This window comes from Macaca thibetana, chromosome 12 (assembly GCF_024542745.1).
Source record: "Macaca thibetana thibetana isolate TM-01 chromosome 12, ASM2454274v1, whole genome shotgun sequence".
Classification (NCBI taxonomy): Eukaryota; Metazoa; Chordata; class Mammalia; order Primates; family Cercopithecidae; genus Macaca; species Macaca thibetana.
Window position 1 is genome coordinate 37,578,106 of NC_065589.1, and position 17,997 is coordinate 37,596,102.

At 36.4% G+C, this 17,997-nt stretch overlaps 1 protein-coding gene across 4 annotated transcripts in view; it reads right to left on the reverse strand.

Moving 5' to 3' along the window:
• PARD3B (par-3 family cell polarity regulator beta) overlaps positions 1-17,997 on the reverse strand; it is a 1,099,140-nt gene that overhangs the window by 569,797 nt on the left and 511,346 nt on the right. For all 4 annotated transcript variants that reach the window (XR_007718129.1, XM_050750804.1, XM_050750806.1 and 1 more), the window contains exon 4: positions 17,924-17,997. This exon is cut by the window's right edge and continues 36 nt beyond it. Coding sequence is in view for 3 of the 4 variants with exons in the window: in XM_050750804.1 (XP_050606761.1) it covers positions 17,924-17,997 (74 nt within the window). In the remaining variant the exon portion in view is untranslated. The remainder of the gene's footprint in view (positions 1-17,923) is intronic.

The window sequence follows — 17,997 nt, forward strand, 5'->3', positions numbered from 1 at the left end:
TTTTTGCCGTTGTTTTGTCTACCTGTTCAATGAGGCTGATAATAATGATAAGTATGAATAAATGGGGGCTGGCTTAGTCCATTTTGTGTTCCTCTAACAGAGTATCTGAGATTGGGTCATTTATTAAAATATTGATTTAGTGTGTGGTTCTGCAGGCTAGAAAGTTCATGGGCATGGCCCTGGCTTCTGGCAAGGGCTTCTGTGCTGCATCATAACATGGTAGGGCAGGTTAAAGCAGAAGCAGAAACATGCAAAGAGAGAGAAAATTCATGGGGCATCCTGGCTTTCTCACAACCCACTCTCTTGGGAACTAATCCATTCTTGCAGGAACTAATCTATTCTCACCGGAGAGAGAGAACTCAGTTACTACCACCAGAACAGCACCAAGCCATGCTTGAGGAATCCGCCCCCAGGATTCAACCACCACCCACTAGGCCCCACTTCCCAACACGGCTACGCTGAGGACCAAATTTCCACAGGAATTGTGACAGTAATAAACAAACTAGAACCAAAGCATAGCAAGGAATGAAATAAAAAATAGGTGCTTATGGTTTAAATTATATTTTAGGTCAGGGTATCTTTATGGCCATGTGAAATTATTCTATGGAAACAAAAAACGTTTTTGTGTGTGTGTGTTTTATCACTCCCGCTGTTGTCAACAGAATGTCTCACTTTGTTTCTGTTTTTACAGCTTCACAATTTCATGCAAAATTCTACAGCTGTTTTTCACAACTCCAGTGTGTTTATTAATTTGTCAAATACATTGTAATCTTTTCACTGTATCTGTGGCATCTTTGAATACATTCATAAAGATCATGCTTCCCTCTAAGCACCCATGTGGAAATGGCTGACCTCATCTTCCCGCACCTAAGCAGCTTGCCCTATCAAGGCCAGGTCCAGCCTTTCTTCAAAACCTCAAGTCACTCCATGCTGTTATTACATTGGAGACTGCAATAGCTAAAGGATATTTAAGATGCAGATTCCCAGACCCTGTTCCCAAAGATTTTTATTCAACAGACTGAGTTGGAGCCCCCAAATTTGCATTTTTGCAAACCCCTTCGGTGTTTCTGAGGGAAGGGGTCTTTTGATTATTCTTTGAGAAACAGTGCTTTGAAATTTAACTCTGCCCAGAAAGGTCTTCCTCTGCCCAACATGACTTACACATCTTTGTTGCTGTGAATTTGCACACTGACTTTTTTTATGCTTGTCAAATGTCTACCCTTCCTTTAAAGTCCACATAAAGCCATCTTTTTCCTTGAAGCCCCCTTGACCACATGGCACTGAGTTCTTCCCTGTACTTTCGGCACTCACTGCCTTTCCTGATTATTCATACCTGGCCTTGACTCTGGGTATACACTTCTGGGAATGTTTGCCCAGTCTTCTACATGGTGAGAACTGCTCTTCTCTCACTGGCGTCATACAACAAATGTCTGCAGAACATTCCCTACACCCCCCATTGCCATGGTAGATTTAAAGTGCCATAGCTTGGGCAAAGAGGCCATTCTGGGCCAATTAGACTTTTTTCCCTAAGGCTTAGGAAGGAATTAGTTCCTCTCTGCAGAAGGGAAAACCAGAGTTCTTAGCAGCCACACATGTTTCCCCGATGTGGAGGAAGACAGTGGGCAGGTAAACAGGTAAATATGATGAAAGCTATGAAAGAGTGAAGCAGAAGCAATTGCTTGGATCTCAGATTCTAGTTTTTCCTGAAGCACAGTTGCATCTCTCACTTCCCAAGATGTAGATGTTCAGTGTTCTCATGAATTACATGTGCCATTCTCAAAAAACAAAAATAAAAAATTTTTTTAAGTCCCTTGTTTTTCCACTGAACCATTTTAAATTGTATTTTGCCACTTGGAATTAGTTATTAAATTGTTATTAGCTTATAAAATTTAACCAGTACATGTTCTCCTCAATGTGATTATAAGTTCTACAGGGTTGTTCCCAATGCTTTGCCTCCAGTATCTTTTCAAATAATAGCCGAACAGCTTTTACCTCACTTCCCTTTATAGAAACTGGTCTTACGAAGTAATCAATGACTTCAAGGTTTGGATATGCATTTCTTTGATTTCCAAGCATCTCTACTTGTATCTTTACCCACAAACAGATCCTGTGTTCTATATGTCAGTGGGTAGAATACCTACCTGCTTTACTACCCCAACATGAAATGTGGAAATTATTCTTGACATCTCCTATCGTATTCCCTTATCCAAGATACGTGTTTTATTTCCTAAATATTTCTGCCACTTATTTGCCTTACAACTAAACAATTTGACATTTACTTAACCTCTATGTACCTCATTTCCTTATTAACAGAAATATCAGTGGGACCACCTCATGGGGGTGTTAAGAGGATTCAATAAAATAATACATTTAAAGCACTTAGAAAAATGACTAGCACAAAATAAGTGTAGTTGTGTGTGTTTTATAATTATTATGGAATCAACTGCTGAGTTTACACAGATAAAGGAATTGTGCTGGTAATTTGGGTGGTTGCCTCCTGTGCCCTGAATCATAACAAACTCCTACGCATTTTTCTACCTGCATCCTTTGGTCCTTGCAAAGATTAACTTCTAGTTCATTAATTTATCAAAACAAATTTAGAAATCCAGGAAAACTCAAATTTTGACTTTATTTTTAAAAATATAAAACTTCATTTTTTGTATTTGTTATATTTTTTATTAGTATATCATACTTATACATGTTTTGGGGGTGCATGTGATATTTTGATATATGTATACAATGTATAATCATCAAATTAGGGTTAATACATTATATACTTCAAAATACCTAGAAGGATCATGATGTCTGCAACACAAAGAAAAGATAAATGTTTGTGGTGATAAATATCCCAAATTTTAGCTGTAAATGGTTACTTTGGTAGTATCTATAACTACTATCCCAAATATACACAGATAACTAAATTGCATATTTGCAAATTGCTAAGAAAACACTGACAAGAGACTAAAGTTGAATATATATATAAATAATAGATTAATTAATAGTACAGTAATTTCCAAGCAAAACCCCCTCCATTACCCCCATTGAAACTATATTTAAAATGAAAGACGCTGACTTAGAAGGATGGAGTTTGAAACATATTAAAAATGCAGAGATGTCAATACTCTCAGAGGCCTGTATCTGCTCTGTTTTATTTTCTTATACAGACATAGATATAAGACATAGATAAATACATTTCATGCGGAATAAATTAAAATATACTTGTTTATTTTTAAAAACTGAGCACTGCAAAAGATACAAAAATATACTACACATTACTTTTAAAAACATTTTATTTTTTGCTTAGATGCTATCTTTAAAACCTTTTCTGATAATTTATTCATTTTTTTCTTTCTTTTCATTTGCTTATCCATTGCTTCTTTTATGCATTCTTTCATTTATTCCATCATCAGTTATTAAATACCTACCACATGCTAGTGTTGGCCTGCAAAGATAAAGAAAATACATTCTCCATCCTCAGTGCACTTCCACTCCAAGGGAAAGAAAGAGACATGCAAATGTAAATGAGAGTGGTCCTACTGTTCATGACAGAAGTATAAACCACTCTTTCTGGGCTTGGGTGGGAGTGGGGAGCAGGAACTGAGGAGGGAACAGGTAGCTCTGTGGGCACAGCAGGACGTGCCTCAGTCCAGGAACAAGTGTGTGATCTGAGGGCCTCCACACTGTGCTGTCTGTGACTCACGTCTGACCTCTGATATTTTGGCCCTATGTTAAATACTAATTTCTCCAATAACATACTTTCATTATGACCTCCACAAATGTCTTATCGTACATTGCTTTAAAAATATTACATAAAAGATACCACATTTCTGCCTGGAAGTAGAGTTTCAGAAAAGGGATAGAAAAAAGAGGTGGTATTTTAACCTTGTCTTAATGAATGAGAAGGTATCTGCTCCACAAACAAGTGAGGAAGGTAAGTCAAGATAAAGGCAGCAGGACTAGCAAATTAGGGAAGCGTACAAGGGAAGGGAGTTTCCAGAAAACCGCAGGAGATGGATGGCAGGTATGAACCATTTGAAACTGCCTTGTTGCTTAATAATCCGTCCTTTCCTGTTTCCTTCTAGGTTTTCAACTTAAACAAAATAATTATAAGGAAGATAACATTTCACATCAAGAGAAGAAAGCCAGGGCTGGGTTCATTGATGTAGTTCCAATATTGTCTTAAGAACTTGCCTTTGGAGGAATTTTTTTTTTTTTTTTTTTTTTTTTTGAAACTAAAAGAACTTGCAAGGGTCTCTATACGCAAAAGACAGAGTCAGTATGTATTTAATGCTCGACTTCGGAATCAATATTTTTTGCTAGCTGTGTGCTAAGTGCCTTCTGTAAATTAAAGCTAAAGCTGATCGAATTCAGCTTTTAATGCAGATTACTCTCTGACTTACTTCTATAGTCTATCTTATCCTACACCTTCTACCCGTCCATGCATGGCACAAATCCAACATATGTATATATTTAACACACATACATAGTACTTACCATGTGTTCTAATAATTTTTACAAATAATCACTCATCAATTTCTCAAGATAATCCTGGGAGGTAAGTACTTTTATTATCATTACTTTATAGTTGAGAAAAGTGAGACCAAAAGAAGGGAAACACTTGACAGAAATTGACCAGCAAATCAGTCAGTGGTCAAGCTAGCTTAGAACCAAGCAGTCATTTTTAGAGTTCACGTTCTTAACTACTCTAGGCTTCCACATCTCGTGGTTCACACTCCCACTGCCATACCAGAACCTTAAGAAATAACAACCTTTAGAACCCTGAGCATTTGAGTTCAAAGAATGAATCTCCAAGCTGAATTTCCTGGGTCATTATTTATGATTACTGTTTCCTTTATTCTACCTATATCTTCTATAGACCCTCCAGGCAGTCTTGTTTGTTATCTGTATTTCTGGGATGGTGCCCAGCTTCCAGTAAGTACCTCTGACTCCCAGTAGAACTCACAGGGAGTATTATGGAGATAATTCATAATAATGATATCTGATGCACAACTTCATTTGGTCAAGCTCCAACCACAAAAGTCCCTTGAAGTTTCCTATTCATGCCCATGTTTTTCAATTCAAACTGCCTTTCTAGTTTCCAGACTAGAACCATGCATGGGTTCTCTATACATGACCCTAGTGAAACTGCCATTATAATTGAATTTCTTAATATAAGATTCACATGCATGATGTTACTTGAGAAGCTAAAAATAAAAGCTGTGGCTAACTCTAGTTTTTGTATGCATGCATATTAATTTAAATCATTTCCCTTTAATTATATTTAACACACATCGAAAATTTAGTAATTATAAAATGCCTTTAATTATCAACATTCATTATTATCACTATTATTAACATATATTAAGCACCCACAGTCTGCTAAATGCTGTACTCAAGATAGTAGGCATTAACCTTGCAATTCCACTGTGGCCAAGATAGAAGACAATCTTCCTCTTCCAGACACAGAACTAAATTACACTTGCTTCACCTGACAGAGTCAATGGATGAGTCAGGGACAAAACCTAGATGTCCTAACCACTAGGCAACTGAATAAACAAAAAATTCTTCAAAACTCTGCTCCTTTCAGCCCATCTGAATGTATTCTTTTCTAAATGTCTTAAATGCCTGAATTAAATTCCTTTGTGGTGGAAAATTTTTCTCCTTCACAGAGGTATCTAAATTGTGTAAACAGTCTGAAACTAACTGTACAATGTAGATTTTGGCATGCAATAGAATGCCACCATTTTTGATGGAAAAATAGTGACTATAAAAATGATGAAATAACCTTTTTTAGGAGGAGGGGCTCATAAACTGGTTTTGAGGCAGTTTCAAAGGAAGATTGCCCAAAGCAATGGAAGCATCATGTGGACAAATGCTACTCTCAAGGCTAACATTTGATTTGAGGGGTAGAATGAAGAGTCTATACTGCAGGTTAAGATAAATTTGAATCCTAGCACTGCTACTTGTTAGTTATGTGACCTAAGGCAAATAAGTTAACTTGTTTGAGCCTGAACTTCGTCATCTGTAAAATGGAGGCAATAAAGCTGAACTTACAGATTTTTCATGGGATGAAATAATATATTTGAACATACGTATTAAGTGTCCACAACTGACATGAACGTGGAAATTGAAGGAGAAAAGTAGCCCTCCTCCAAGGCATGCTGGGTAGTATTATATGGCTACTCATTGGCAGAAGTAGAATGTAAATTAATGCTATTAAAGCTGAAATTAAATTGCTTCATGGTTGAAATGAATCATGTGATTAGAAAATGTCCCCCATTCCTTAAACAATATATCAATGCTGCTATTAGGCATGATGCTGTGTTCTAATGTGGAAGGAAATTCAAGCCACCTACAAGCTTCTAGACTCATAAAGGAGACATACAATGCAGAAAACTATAACATGGGGTGGAACAAATTATGCCATCAGTGGGAAGTGGTAAATTCTGTCTGGAATAGAAAGAGTGTGGATAAGGATTAGTAAAGAAAGATGCCATTACACTGAGTTGTGAAGGGTACCTGTACATTCATCAGCAGAAAGGGGGACAAATGATATTTGTGACTCTTCCAGCAGAAGAAACATCTGGGCAAAGACCCACAGACAAAAGTCGTCTCTGCACACGCAGTGTGACTAGAGATAAAGCTAAGCATATAGGTTGTGATTAAATTTTGAAAAGCCATATCAAGGACTGAGAAATAAACCCTCTAAGGTATGTTCAGATGAGTTTCAACAATGGTGCCAAGACCATTCAACGGGGGAAAGAATAACCTTTTTAACAAATGATGCTGGGGAAACCAGATATTCACAGGCAAATGACTGAAGTTGGACCCTTATCTAATACCGTGTACATAAATTAACTCAAAATAGATTGAAGACCTAAACCTGAGAGACAAAACTATACAACTCTTAGAAGAAAACATAAGGCAAAATCTTCACAATGTGGGATTTGGTAATGATTTCTTGGATGTGACACAAAAAGCACAGTTAAAAAAAAAGACAAATTGAACTTCATGAAAATTAAAAATGTCTGTACAAAGGATACAATCAATAGAGTGAAGGGGCAATATAAAGAGAAAAATATTTGCAAATCATATATCTGATAAGGAGTTAATATCCAGCATATATAGAAAACTCTTAGAACTCAGCAACAAATAAATGAAGAACATAATTCAAAAATCAGTAAACGACTTGAAAAGGTATTTCCCCAAAGAAGATACATGAATGGCCAATAAGCATTTAAAAACATGCCTAGTATCACTAACCATTAGGGAAATGCAAATCGAAACTACAATGAAATATCACCTCCCCAGTCATTAGGATGATTACTAAAAACAAAACAGAAAGCAACAAGTGTTGGCATGGATGTGGAGAAATTGGAACTCTCGTGCGCTGCTGGTGGGAATGTAAAATGATACACCTCTGTGGAAAAGAATTTGGTGGTTCCTCAAAAAATGAAAAATAGAATAAACCCTATGATCCAATAATTCTACTTCTGCATATCTCCCGGAAAGAATTGAAAGCAGAGTCTGGAAGAGATATTTTACACCCATATCCACAGTAGCATTTTTCATATTAGGTAAAATGTAGAAGCAACTCAAGTGTTCATCAAGAGATGAGCAGATAAGCAAAATGTGGTATATTTGTATATAATACAACGGAATATTATTCAACCTTAACAAGGAAGGAAATTCTGACATAGGCTGCAACATGAATGATGCTTAAGAATATTACGCTCAGTAAAATAAGCCAGTCAGAAAAGGACAATTAAAAAAGGACAAATACTACATGATTCTACTTGTTTGTTTGTTTGTTTATTTTTGTTGAGACGGAGTCTCGCTCTGTCGCCCAGGCTGGAGTGCAGTGGCCGGATCTCGGCTCACTGCAAGCTCCGCCTCCCGGGTTCACGCCATTCTCCTGCCTCAGCCTCCCGAGTAGCTGGGACTATAGGCGCCCACCACCTCGCCCGGCTAATTTTTTGTATTTTTAGTAGAGACAGGGTTTCACCGTGTTAGCCAGGATGGTCTTGATCTCCTGACCTCGTGATCTGCCCGCCTCAGCCTCCCAAAGAGCTGGGATTACAGGCGTGAGCCACCGCGCCCGGCTGCATGATTCTACTTGTATAAAGCACCTAGAGTAGTAGAAAAAGTGTAACATAATGGTGTTATACTTTTTGCCAAGGAAAAGGAAGGAATAAGGAATTACTGTTAAGGGTATAGAGTTTCAGTGTTGCAAGGTGAAGAGTTCTAGGAGAGGTGGTAGTGATGGATGCACAACAATGTGAATGTACTCACACCACTGAACTATGCACTTAAAATTGTTAAGACAGTAAATATATATTTTTTACTACAATTTTAAAAAGAGAAAAAAGTCTTTTTTTAAAAAAAACCATACCAAGAAATTTAAAAAAATCCTGAATGCAGTGGAGAATGCTCAATGATTTCAAGGCAGGAGATGTATATAAACATCCACACAAACACACACACAGGGGTGTATATATACACACACATACATATATACACATACTTATACACACACATATATATATACATATACACATACACATGTATACACACGTCTATAACACACATATACATGTATATATGTATATGCATATAACACACATATACATATATAAGGTCAGGATTTGTAAATATATTCATATATGTAGGTATATCATAATTTTATTCATGAAACAGTAAGAAATCACCTCATACTAGGAGAACCTCACTGGACAAATTACAAATTATACAACCTTTAAATAAACAATGCCTGTATTTTATGAGACTACGCAAATAAAATTTTGACTTAAGAAATTTAGAAACTTTTGATAGGTGCTCAAAACATGCCATAACATTATACCAATATCAACTGCCTTGATACCTTTGGGTCTTCATAAGAATATAGCTGAATGTCAAGTAAATATATATATATGTATGTGTGTGTGTATGTATGTGTGTGTCCTTTAAAATACACTGATTAAAATTAAAAGCAGATAAAAAGGAGACAATTTCTTTAAGCGAATCAATTAATTTTGACTTCTGTTGCTTTCAGTATCTACTTTTTCCTTTCAAAGGATATTCCTTTATAATTTTTGCAAGAAATGCTACTTAACCATTCTTTGCTTAAAAGGTAGAGAGTTCTGTCTGCAAAATCTGTTGAAAAATATCAGGGCTATGTCAGTCTGAAAATTTCCAGCCAGTTTCAAGTTAAAAAAGATTTGCTAAAAGTAGCAATTTTTTTTAATGGTTTTAGTCTGTCAGAAGGCTTCGGATTCTCCAGTGCTTCACACCAGTTACTTCAAAACTAACTCCCTCCAGATGTCCCTATGATCATTTAATCAGACATCAAAAGCTGTATGGTGACAGGCTCTCATGCTGCTTATGAGGACGCTATATGTTTCCACAAGCGTAAAACACACACAGTAGCTACTTTTTAAAATGTGATTCATCTAAATGAGAATTCTATTTTAAAGTACAGAGCTATTAGGAAAGGGGCCACTCTCCTAAGAAATAAAACTCTTTTAAATGTCTGTACAATGTCATTGTGTGACAAGATTTTGAAAGCAGAAACCAAAATGAAACTTGTACTTTAGAAGCGTTTATGCTGTGAGAGAAAAAAAAAAAAAAAAAAAAAAAAAAAAAAGATCCCCTATCAGAAGAGATTTCCATGAATCAAACCATACTCAAAGAAAATAATTTTCCTTTTCCTCCCAAGGCCAATTGTCTTGCTTCTTCTCAAGGTGAACTCTCATTAACCCTTTCCTCCTAGGCCATCAATCTTTACTAAATGTCCGTAACTTGGAAAGTACATATAGAAGTTTGGAACCTATGGAAGACACAGCCCATACCCTTAACTTTCACTTTACAATGACATGACTATATGTACTTTAGTCTTCAGATTTAGATAGTAGCTCTCCCTCCAAAGAGGGTAAGGGTACACATATACGCATATGTAGGCATTTACGCTGCTGCCTTTGTGTGTGTCATTTAAAAAATATTTCTTGATATTATTCATTTGACCAATTAAAAAAATGATTATTGGTGTTTTGGATGGAAAGATAACCTCACTGCATGACCGGTTATGAATATTGAAACATTAAAATGAAATTTAAAGTTGAACTGATACCAATCAACTTAATAATTCACATCTGGAATCTTGAAGTCACTAGTTTGGATGGCTAAGTCCTTAAGAACAACTGGAGTTCATACAGCTTCTCTATCTATTTCCCTTCCATTACATAAAATGTCTGAAGACATCACCCACTATTTAACTAATTTTCTTAGGGTCACAGAGTTATTGATGCAATCAGACACAGGATCTTGGCCTTTAAAATAAAACTACTTTAAACATAATCTTTACAAAATTTCAAACAACACTGTCAAATTACATCTGCCCGTATTGTGAAAGTGAGATTGAGATGTTTATTAGTGCTTTGCCAAGAAATGCGTCGTAAATGTTCTCATTCTTTTTAATTAATTCACATACCAGAAGTATTTTTATTTTCTTCCAAATCAACTGAAATTAGAAAAATTTCTTAAGGAAGATGGAATAGGAGGAAAATTTAGAAGTAGCAATCTTGAGATGTAATGGATATAAGAAATTATCCAGAAACTTATAATCAAGACTTTTCTAAATGTTTTAAACACAGTTATTAGAAAATTATGAAGTTATAACAACAAAGATTACTAACTTTATGATTCCAGATTTTATGATTTTGTCATCTAGTCATATATTTGTGATAACCTTGTAAGTGCCAGGCACTGTGCCTGGGTGCTTGAATACAAAAATGAATACACTGGCCTGCACCTCCGAAGAGCTCACAGTCTTGAAAACATGCAGTCATGTAAACATTATATTTCAGAGAGATAACAGCTAATAGAGATACTGCACATGGCAATTCCCTTCAGGGGTTAGGGAGGCTAAGTAGAGTACCAAAGTGCAGGCTAAAGGGAAAAAAACACTCATTTTGATTGTTAAAACTGTATTATTTGATAATCTGATACATGCTTGCAGACTGCTAGGGCTGTTTAACTGCTTTAGATGTGGTCTCTGTAAGTAGGTTGCAAGTTTCTTGAGGACAGGAACCACGTCTCAGGCTTCCTAGAAAGCACATAGCAGAAATCTTGGTCATCTAAGGGATTAGTCAATTTATTTTGACATGAAAACAAAACCCATTCAGTTTTCACTGTGAGCACATCAAGCCTGACAGCAAAAAAGACATGTCATGGTTACCTTTTCAATTTCTGAAATTGACCTAAATAGTGATCCTTCTTTTAGAGTTTTTCAGTGTTAGACTAAGATCCAAGAAGAAAAATCGGGGAGCACACATGTGAATAGGGATCTCATTTCTTAGCTGCCTTGATTAGTCATGGTACAGATATTCAGGCAACCCAGATTTGTTTCAACATCTTCTGCTGAGATATGGTGAAAAACTCTGTTGTAGAGTAAATTAGGTTTCAGGCTTTTCCCTACCTGAAATTTGAGTCTTACAAGCATAACTGATTTAAAAATTAAGCTGCCTAAACTTGCCAAATGAAGTAAACATTTGGCCCCATGAAATATTGGATGGCAGCTTTATCTCTTAAAAACAAAGCCATATGAAAGCCATCGTTGCAATGTGTCTCCAAGCTCTGGTCTTATCAGCACACAGTGTGAACAGCTGGAGTTACAAACACCAGAACTATTATTAAATCACTGTGTCAGGGTGGGGAAAAAAAGAAAAACCTTTTATAGTTTCAGTATCTCTAAATAATGCAGTAATATATTACATGCTATTTCTCCCCGTTTTGCTCTTCAGAATCCATCTCTCCTCTTTGCAGAACAATGGATAGAGCCTTCCTTCTAATACACATCAGTACCCACAACATTTATTTTGTTCCAGTGTTTCTAGAGATACTTGATTCTACATCTCATGGATGGAAAAATATGATTTTGTCACTCAGAATGTTTGGTAAGTTATATGTTGATTTTTTTTTTTTTAAAGATGGAGTTTTCACTGTTATTGCCCAGGTTGGAGTGCAGTGACACGATCTTGGCTCACTGCAACCTCCGTCTCCCAGGCTCAAGCGATTGTCCTGCCTCAGCCTCTCAAGTGCTTGGGATTATAGGCACATGCCACCATGCCTGGATAATTTTTTTTTTTTTTTTGTAGTTTTAGTAGAGATGGGATTTCACCATGTTGGCCAGGCTGGTCTCGAACTCCTGACCTCAGGTGATCCACCTGCCTCAATCTCCCGAAGTGCTGGGATTACAGGCATGAGCCACTGCACCCTGCCTTCTGTTGGATTTTGATAGTCAGTAACCTGCAACCAAAAGTCCTCTAACATCACAGTGGTAATTCGATTATTTTAACCCTGAAATCAAGCTATTTAAATTTCTCTGTAATATCTCGATGATTTCTTTCATGGGTCTGAGGAAGTTTAATCCAAGAGCAATACTGACAATAACTTCAATATATGCGACAAACATGGGAAAACGTGTGACATACGAGGGGAAATTCCTCAAATCAACATGTCATCATATTATCTTAGCAAGATGCAAAGAGAATGCTGCCACTCCTGGTAAGAATGCTCTCTCACTAGCAGCCACCTGCCACTATCCTCACTGATAAAATACCACAAACCCCAAAGAACACTGTATTTTCCCTTCTTGTCTCAGGAGAACACACGGGACACTGGAAACACTTCCTCCCAGGGTGTCTTCCCTCCACCAGTCTGTGTCCTTTACCCCCAATCTCAGAGTTGCTAATAATTGTGTTGCTACTGACTAAAGAGTTGTTTTTAGCCTCTCAGTGAAAAAATTCCAAAACTTCTATTCATCTTAAAATCTTGAACTTACACATTATGTGTCATGTAAACAGGTGATAATACGGTGAACTAACCTTCATTATTTAATACATATTTGCAGGGAGGAAGTGATAATTCTCTACTTCTTAACTTATCTCATTTTGCTCACTGTGAGAATTAGAGGCTTTCCTCCATTATTTAATCTAACCCCCAAACAGTGGTTGATTTATTGTTATTATTTTAAAATCTGAAGTAATAGAATCTCTTTCATGAAACACAACCCCATCCCCCGGCTAAGGCATAAAACTTCAGAGTTAACAGATTCCCCCGAATTCTATCCATGAACTTCTAATTTAACAACCCCCAAATCTGCCAGCTTATTTTTTAAATTTTACATGTATATGTATATATATGTGTATATGTGTGTGTGTATGTATATATATACATATATATATATAAAATAGACATGGACTTTGAAAAGATAGGTCAATTATTTTGGTAATGTAAGACAAGTGATGGTTTTAGAACAAACAATGCCATTCACTATCTGAGAACAACCACAGTATTATAATTTTCCAGAATCCAGTTTTTAATTTTCTCACCCTGCAGGATCAATTTGCCTTAAGGGTTAAATTAAAAACTATAAACAGTCATTAAAACACAAAACGACCATGGTAGTTAACCGGATATTAAGAAAAAAAAAACACATCTGTTTTAGAGTTGTGTTCCACTGCAAGTTTGAGAACATCAATTTCAAGAACCTGCTTTTATGGTATGCCCTTAAGCCAAGAACACCAGGTTACAATCAAGAAAAGGAAGGTAAGAAGTCCCATAAACGGACTCTCAGCAAAATATCCTGTTTCTAGGATTCTCTTTCCTAATTCAAAAGCAGTCAATAGAGTTGGATTTGCTACACTGTCTTGAAAGGTAAACAGTTATTACTATTTGCACATTAATAATTGTACTATCCTGATAATTAGGTACGTTGACCAAAAGAGGAACAAAGGAAACACATTTCTTTGCTGTCTGTCTGGTGTTAAATAACAAATACTAGATTTAGTGGCTTCTCAATATACATAGAATTTGAAGCTTGCAGAGAATCTGATTTTTCTAATTTAAGCCCTTTTTAAAACTCCAGCATGTCTGAGAGTGTACATCTTAAATAACCAATTTGTAATAAATTTAATCAGCTAGAAAACAAGTGTAACTTTTGCAACTTTTCAAAAACACATATCTCTGGGCATCAGTGAAAACTCTTCCCTCTACAGTAAGCCTAATGAAGTGCAACTAAAAATAACAGTCATCAACTGTGGTTTTAAAGGCAGTATTTCAACATAATCAAATGTGTCAAATATTCATCCTTACAGCTTCTTATGCTGTGGTTATAAGTAAGTTTAATTTCTTGGGAATGATTGAACATAACCCACTTGGGGCTCTGCCATCTATGAATTACTTATATGTGAACACTATTTAAGAGATGGAAATTTTGATTGTTTTTTCTTCCCGTGGATATTGTACTGAAACACAATTGAACATGGATTTTTAAACAATTATTTTTCATATTAGTTGCTATATGGCTACATTATCACATGCTCCCCGAATTCACCATCACTTATCAAATCAGAGGAATCAAGAATGGTGTAGCTGAAGTTGTGAAGGAAGCACCAAGTACAAAATCCTAGAGATGGAAAAGAATATGAAGTATCAGTGTCCATAGCTCCAGGCCCAGGTCCCTACCACACAGAACCTCCTCTGCAGGGTGCCACTGAAAGAGTTGTGGTTGTTATGTTCCCAAGGTTTCCTTGAAAGGCTGCTTCTCTTATCAGTGAGCGAACAATAAAAGTGAGTATAGGGCTATATATAGGGTGCTACGTAATTTATCATCCATACACGGGCACGTCTGAGAGTTCGTGAAAACATTATTAATAATTATGCCAGAACAACAGGCACTAACCAGGACTGCCCTAGGCAAACCGAATCGCACTGTTGCCCAAGAGATGATATGACGCTCAAAGATCTTCCCCAGACTCAAACCACCTCATTAATGCTATACCCAATTTTGCTTCTGTCTAGAGCTGCACTGTCCAATAAAACACAGTAAGAACCACAAATAGAATTTTAAATTTTCTAGTAGCCATGTAAATAAAAAAAGTACAAATAGGTGAAAATAATTTTAAGAATATATTTTATTCAACCCAGTATACCTAATATATTATCATTTCCACATATAGTCAATATAACAATTATTGAGACCTTTTGTGTTATTTTGTTCATGCTTCAGTCTTTGAAATCCAGTGTGTGTATTACATTTTAAGTACATTTACATTTGGCTCAGACACATTTCAAGAGCTCAGTAACCACATGTGGCTAGTGGCTACTATACTGGACAGTGTAGATCTAAGCATTCCACAAGTTTGGATATGCAGGGATATATTAACAGTTATAATACACATACATACACACACACACATCTTCCTTCTAGTAAAAATAAACACACCTAAGTGTCTTTATTAATGTTTGTATAATAAGACAGGTAAACTATCTGTCTCTTGCCTGTGGTGAACCAGACCTTGGAGCAGATAGACTGGATTTAAACCAGCATTTACCTGGTAGATGCTCTTTGGGAAACGGAGAAAATTGCTGAGTCAGATTAATTATTATTAATTATTAAGGTGGTTAATTTCTAAGAACTTATAGGACTCTTCCTAGACTTGCATGTGTCTTACATTCCTAAGTCCAAAACATATACACTGAGCATCTTCCATGTACTTGGCCCTAGATAAAGATACATAAGGCACAACGTCTGTACATCGGGATGTTAAAGCTTAAAGTATTCACGTAGATTATTTTACAATTGAAGCAAGAGACACCTAAGATGAGCCACTATTCCATGCAAGGGCAAGGACCAGACTCCACTTTTTGGGTCTGTGGTCTGTACTCCATCATCCATAGAGGACACTATGAGGAAAGGAAGAAATATGTGTTTCCTTTTCACTGTTGATACACAGGAACTCAGCCCATATTTGATCACTTGCATAAGGCACAAGGATTTGGGGCACCAGCATTTATTCTTGAATTGTGATATGCATCTTTGCTAGTAATAATATGTCTTGCTGCCCCATACCCCAACTTGGAACTCACTGATGTCATATTTTGGTGAGGCTACAGCATTTACCAGATGGACAGTAGCCATCATTTCCTCTAGGAAAAGTAACATTGATGTCATTTTAATTAGTTTAAGCCCACAGCCTAAGTGATAGAAACATGGAAATAAACATTGGAGGACTGATATGGTTAAGGTTTCTGTCCCCACACAAATCACATCTTGAATTGTAAACCAAATTGCAATCCCCACATGTTGGGGCAGGGACCCTGTGGGAGGTGACTGGATCATGGGCTCAGTCCTCCCATGCTGTTCTCATGATAGTGAGTGAGTTCTCACGAGATTTGATGGTTTTACAAGGGGTTCTTCCCCCTTCACTCTGCACTTCTCTCTCCTGCCTCCTTGTGAAGAAGGACATGTTTGCTTCCCCTTCCACCATGATTTTAAGTTTCCAGAGGCTTCATCAGCCATGCAGAACTGGGAGTCAGTTAAACCTCTTTCCTTTATAAATTACCCAGTCTCAGGTATTTCTTTATAGCAGTGTGAAAATGCGCAAATACAGGGACTTTCTCCATGCAAACAATGCTAATACATTAATCAGACACACTCTCATTTTAGGGTACACAGACACACAGACATCATGAAAATAAAAACTAAATTGTAGTTCTGTTCTTTTATGTAATTCTTCTCTCACTGAGTAGCTGTCTTCCCCCAATCCAACATAATTAGACTCAACATGGTCTCAACCAGTGTATGTTTTAAAAAATGTCATACCACCTACCAGTTTTGTCTGTACTTAAATTAAAATAGAACACATACACCTGATTTTTTATTAATGTTCCATTAAATATATTTCCTTAGAAGGATAGAGTTTTAAATAGGTTAGTGGAAAAACATTACATCTAAAATACTTTCAAGACATTTGCTTTCTTTTATAATAAAATAAATATGCCAAAACATTGCCACAAATCTATTAGCAAAGAGCTAATGATTTGAAATAGTGACTCCTATCTCATACATATTGACACGGCTCTTGATAAGAATAGTTTATACCAAACCAGAAGAATATGTTTAACTCATTTCAGCATCTGTATATACCCATAAATGATGTGTTTATTTTTTCTTAAGGCGCTATAGACAGTGAGACTTAAAGTGAGAAAGAGTCTTGCTTTTAGGGAATTTTTAATAAGGTTATGTTATCGAAGATTACCTATTGCAATGGTATATAGTCATTAGCCAAAATTGAATTCTTAGGCTATCTGAGAGAATTATCCACAATTACAGCTCTTCAAAGCAACTGAAGATTTAGCAAGAAGATCCCACAGTCCTATATGGAAGGAGAATATCATCTCTTCAGGAAATTATTCTCCACTTAACCTATCAGTTATAAGTATATCTGGTTATAAGCACTTTCGGTCAATGATTTTGTTTTTCTTCAATCTGAATGCTGAGTTCTACAAATCCAGTCCTGGCACCACATTTTCATGATATTGGGAGCTTGAAAATGTACACCACTCACCATGGTATGGTTTTGCAAAGCACTGGGTTAACACAGCAAAAATACAATGATATTCTTGGACATTATGAAACAGGAAGATGAAGAAAATGTAACAGTATAGTATGCTGGCCAGAAGCAAGGATTTTGGAGCCAGAACACTTGGGTGAAATTCCTTGCTTTGCCACTTACTAGCTATGTAACCTTAAACAAATTGCTAAACCGTCCTCTGCCTCAATTTTATTATCAGTTAAATGGAGATAAAAACATGTGCTTACCTTGATGTGGAAGTTTAGATGACTTAATATAAAACAAGTAAAATAGTGCTTGGCACATAATCAGTGCCATATACATAATAGCTATCACTATAACTATATACAAGTAATAGCCCATACTAGCTATTAGTATAACTAATACTATATATACTATCAAAAGATCTCTATCTAGTTATTAATGTATTTAAAACTGCAAAGTCCCACTTAACCTATGGGTACAGCGCTTTGATCTTTCATTAGAAATAGAAACAGCAGGATACCTACTGAAACAACCGGTTTCAGACTCTGGCCACCAGGGTGTGAAGCGCCTGGCTGGGTATCAGCAGGAGGGCCTGGCA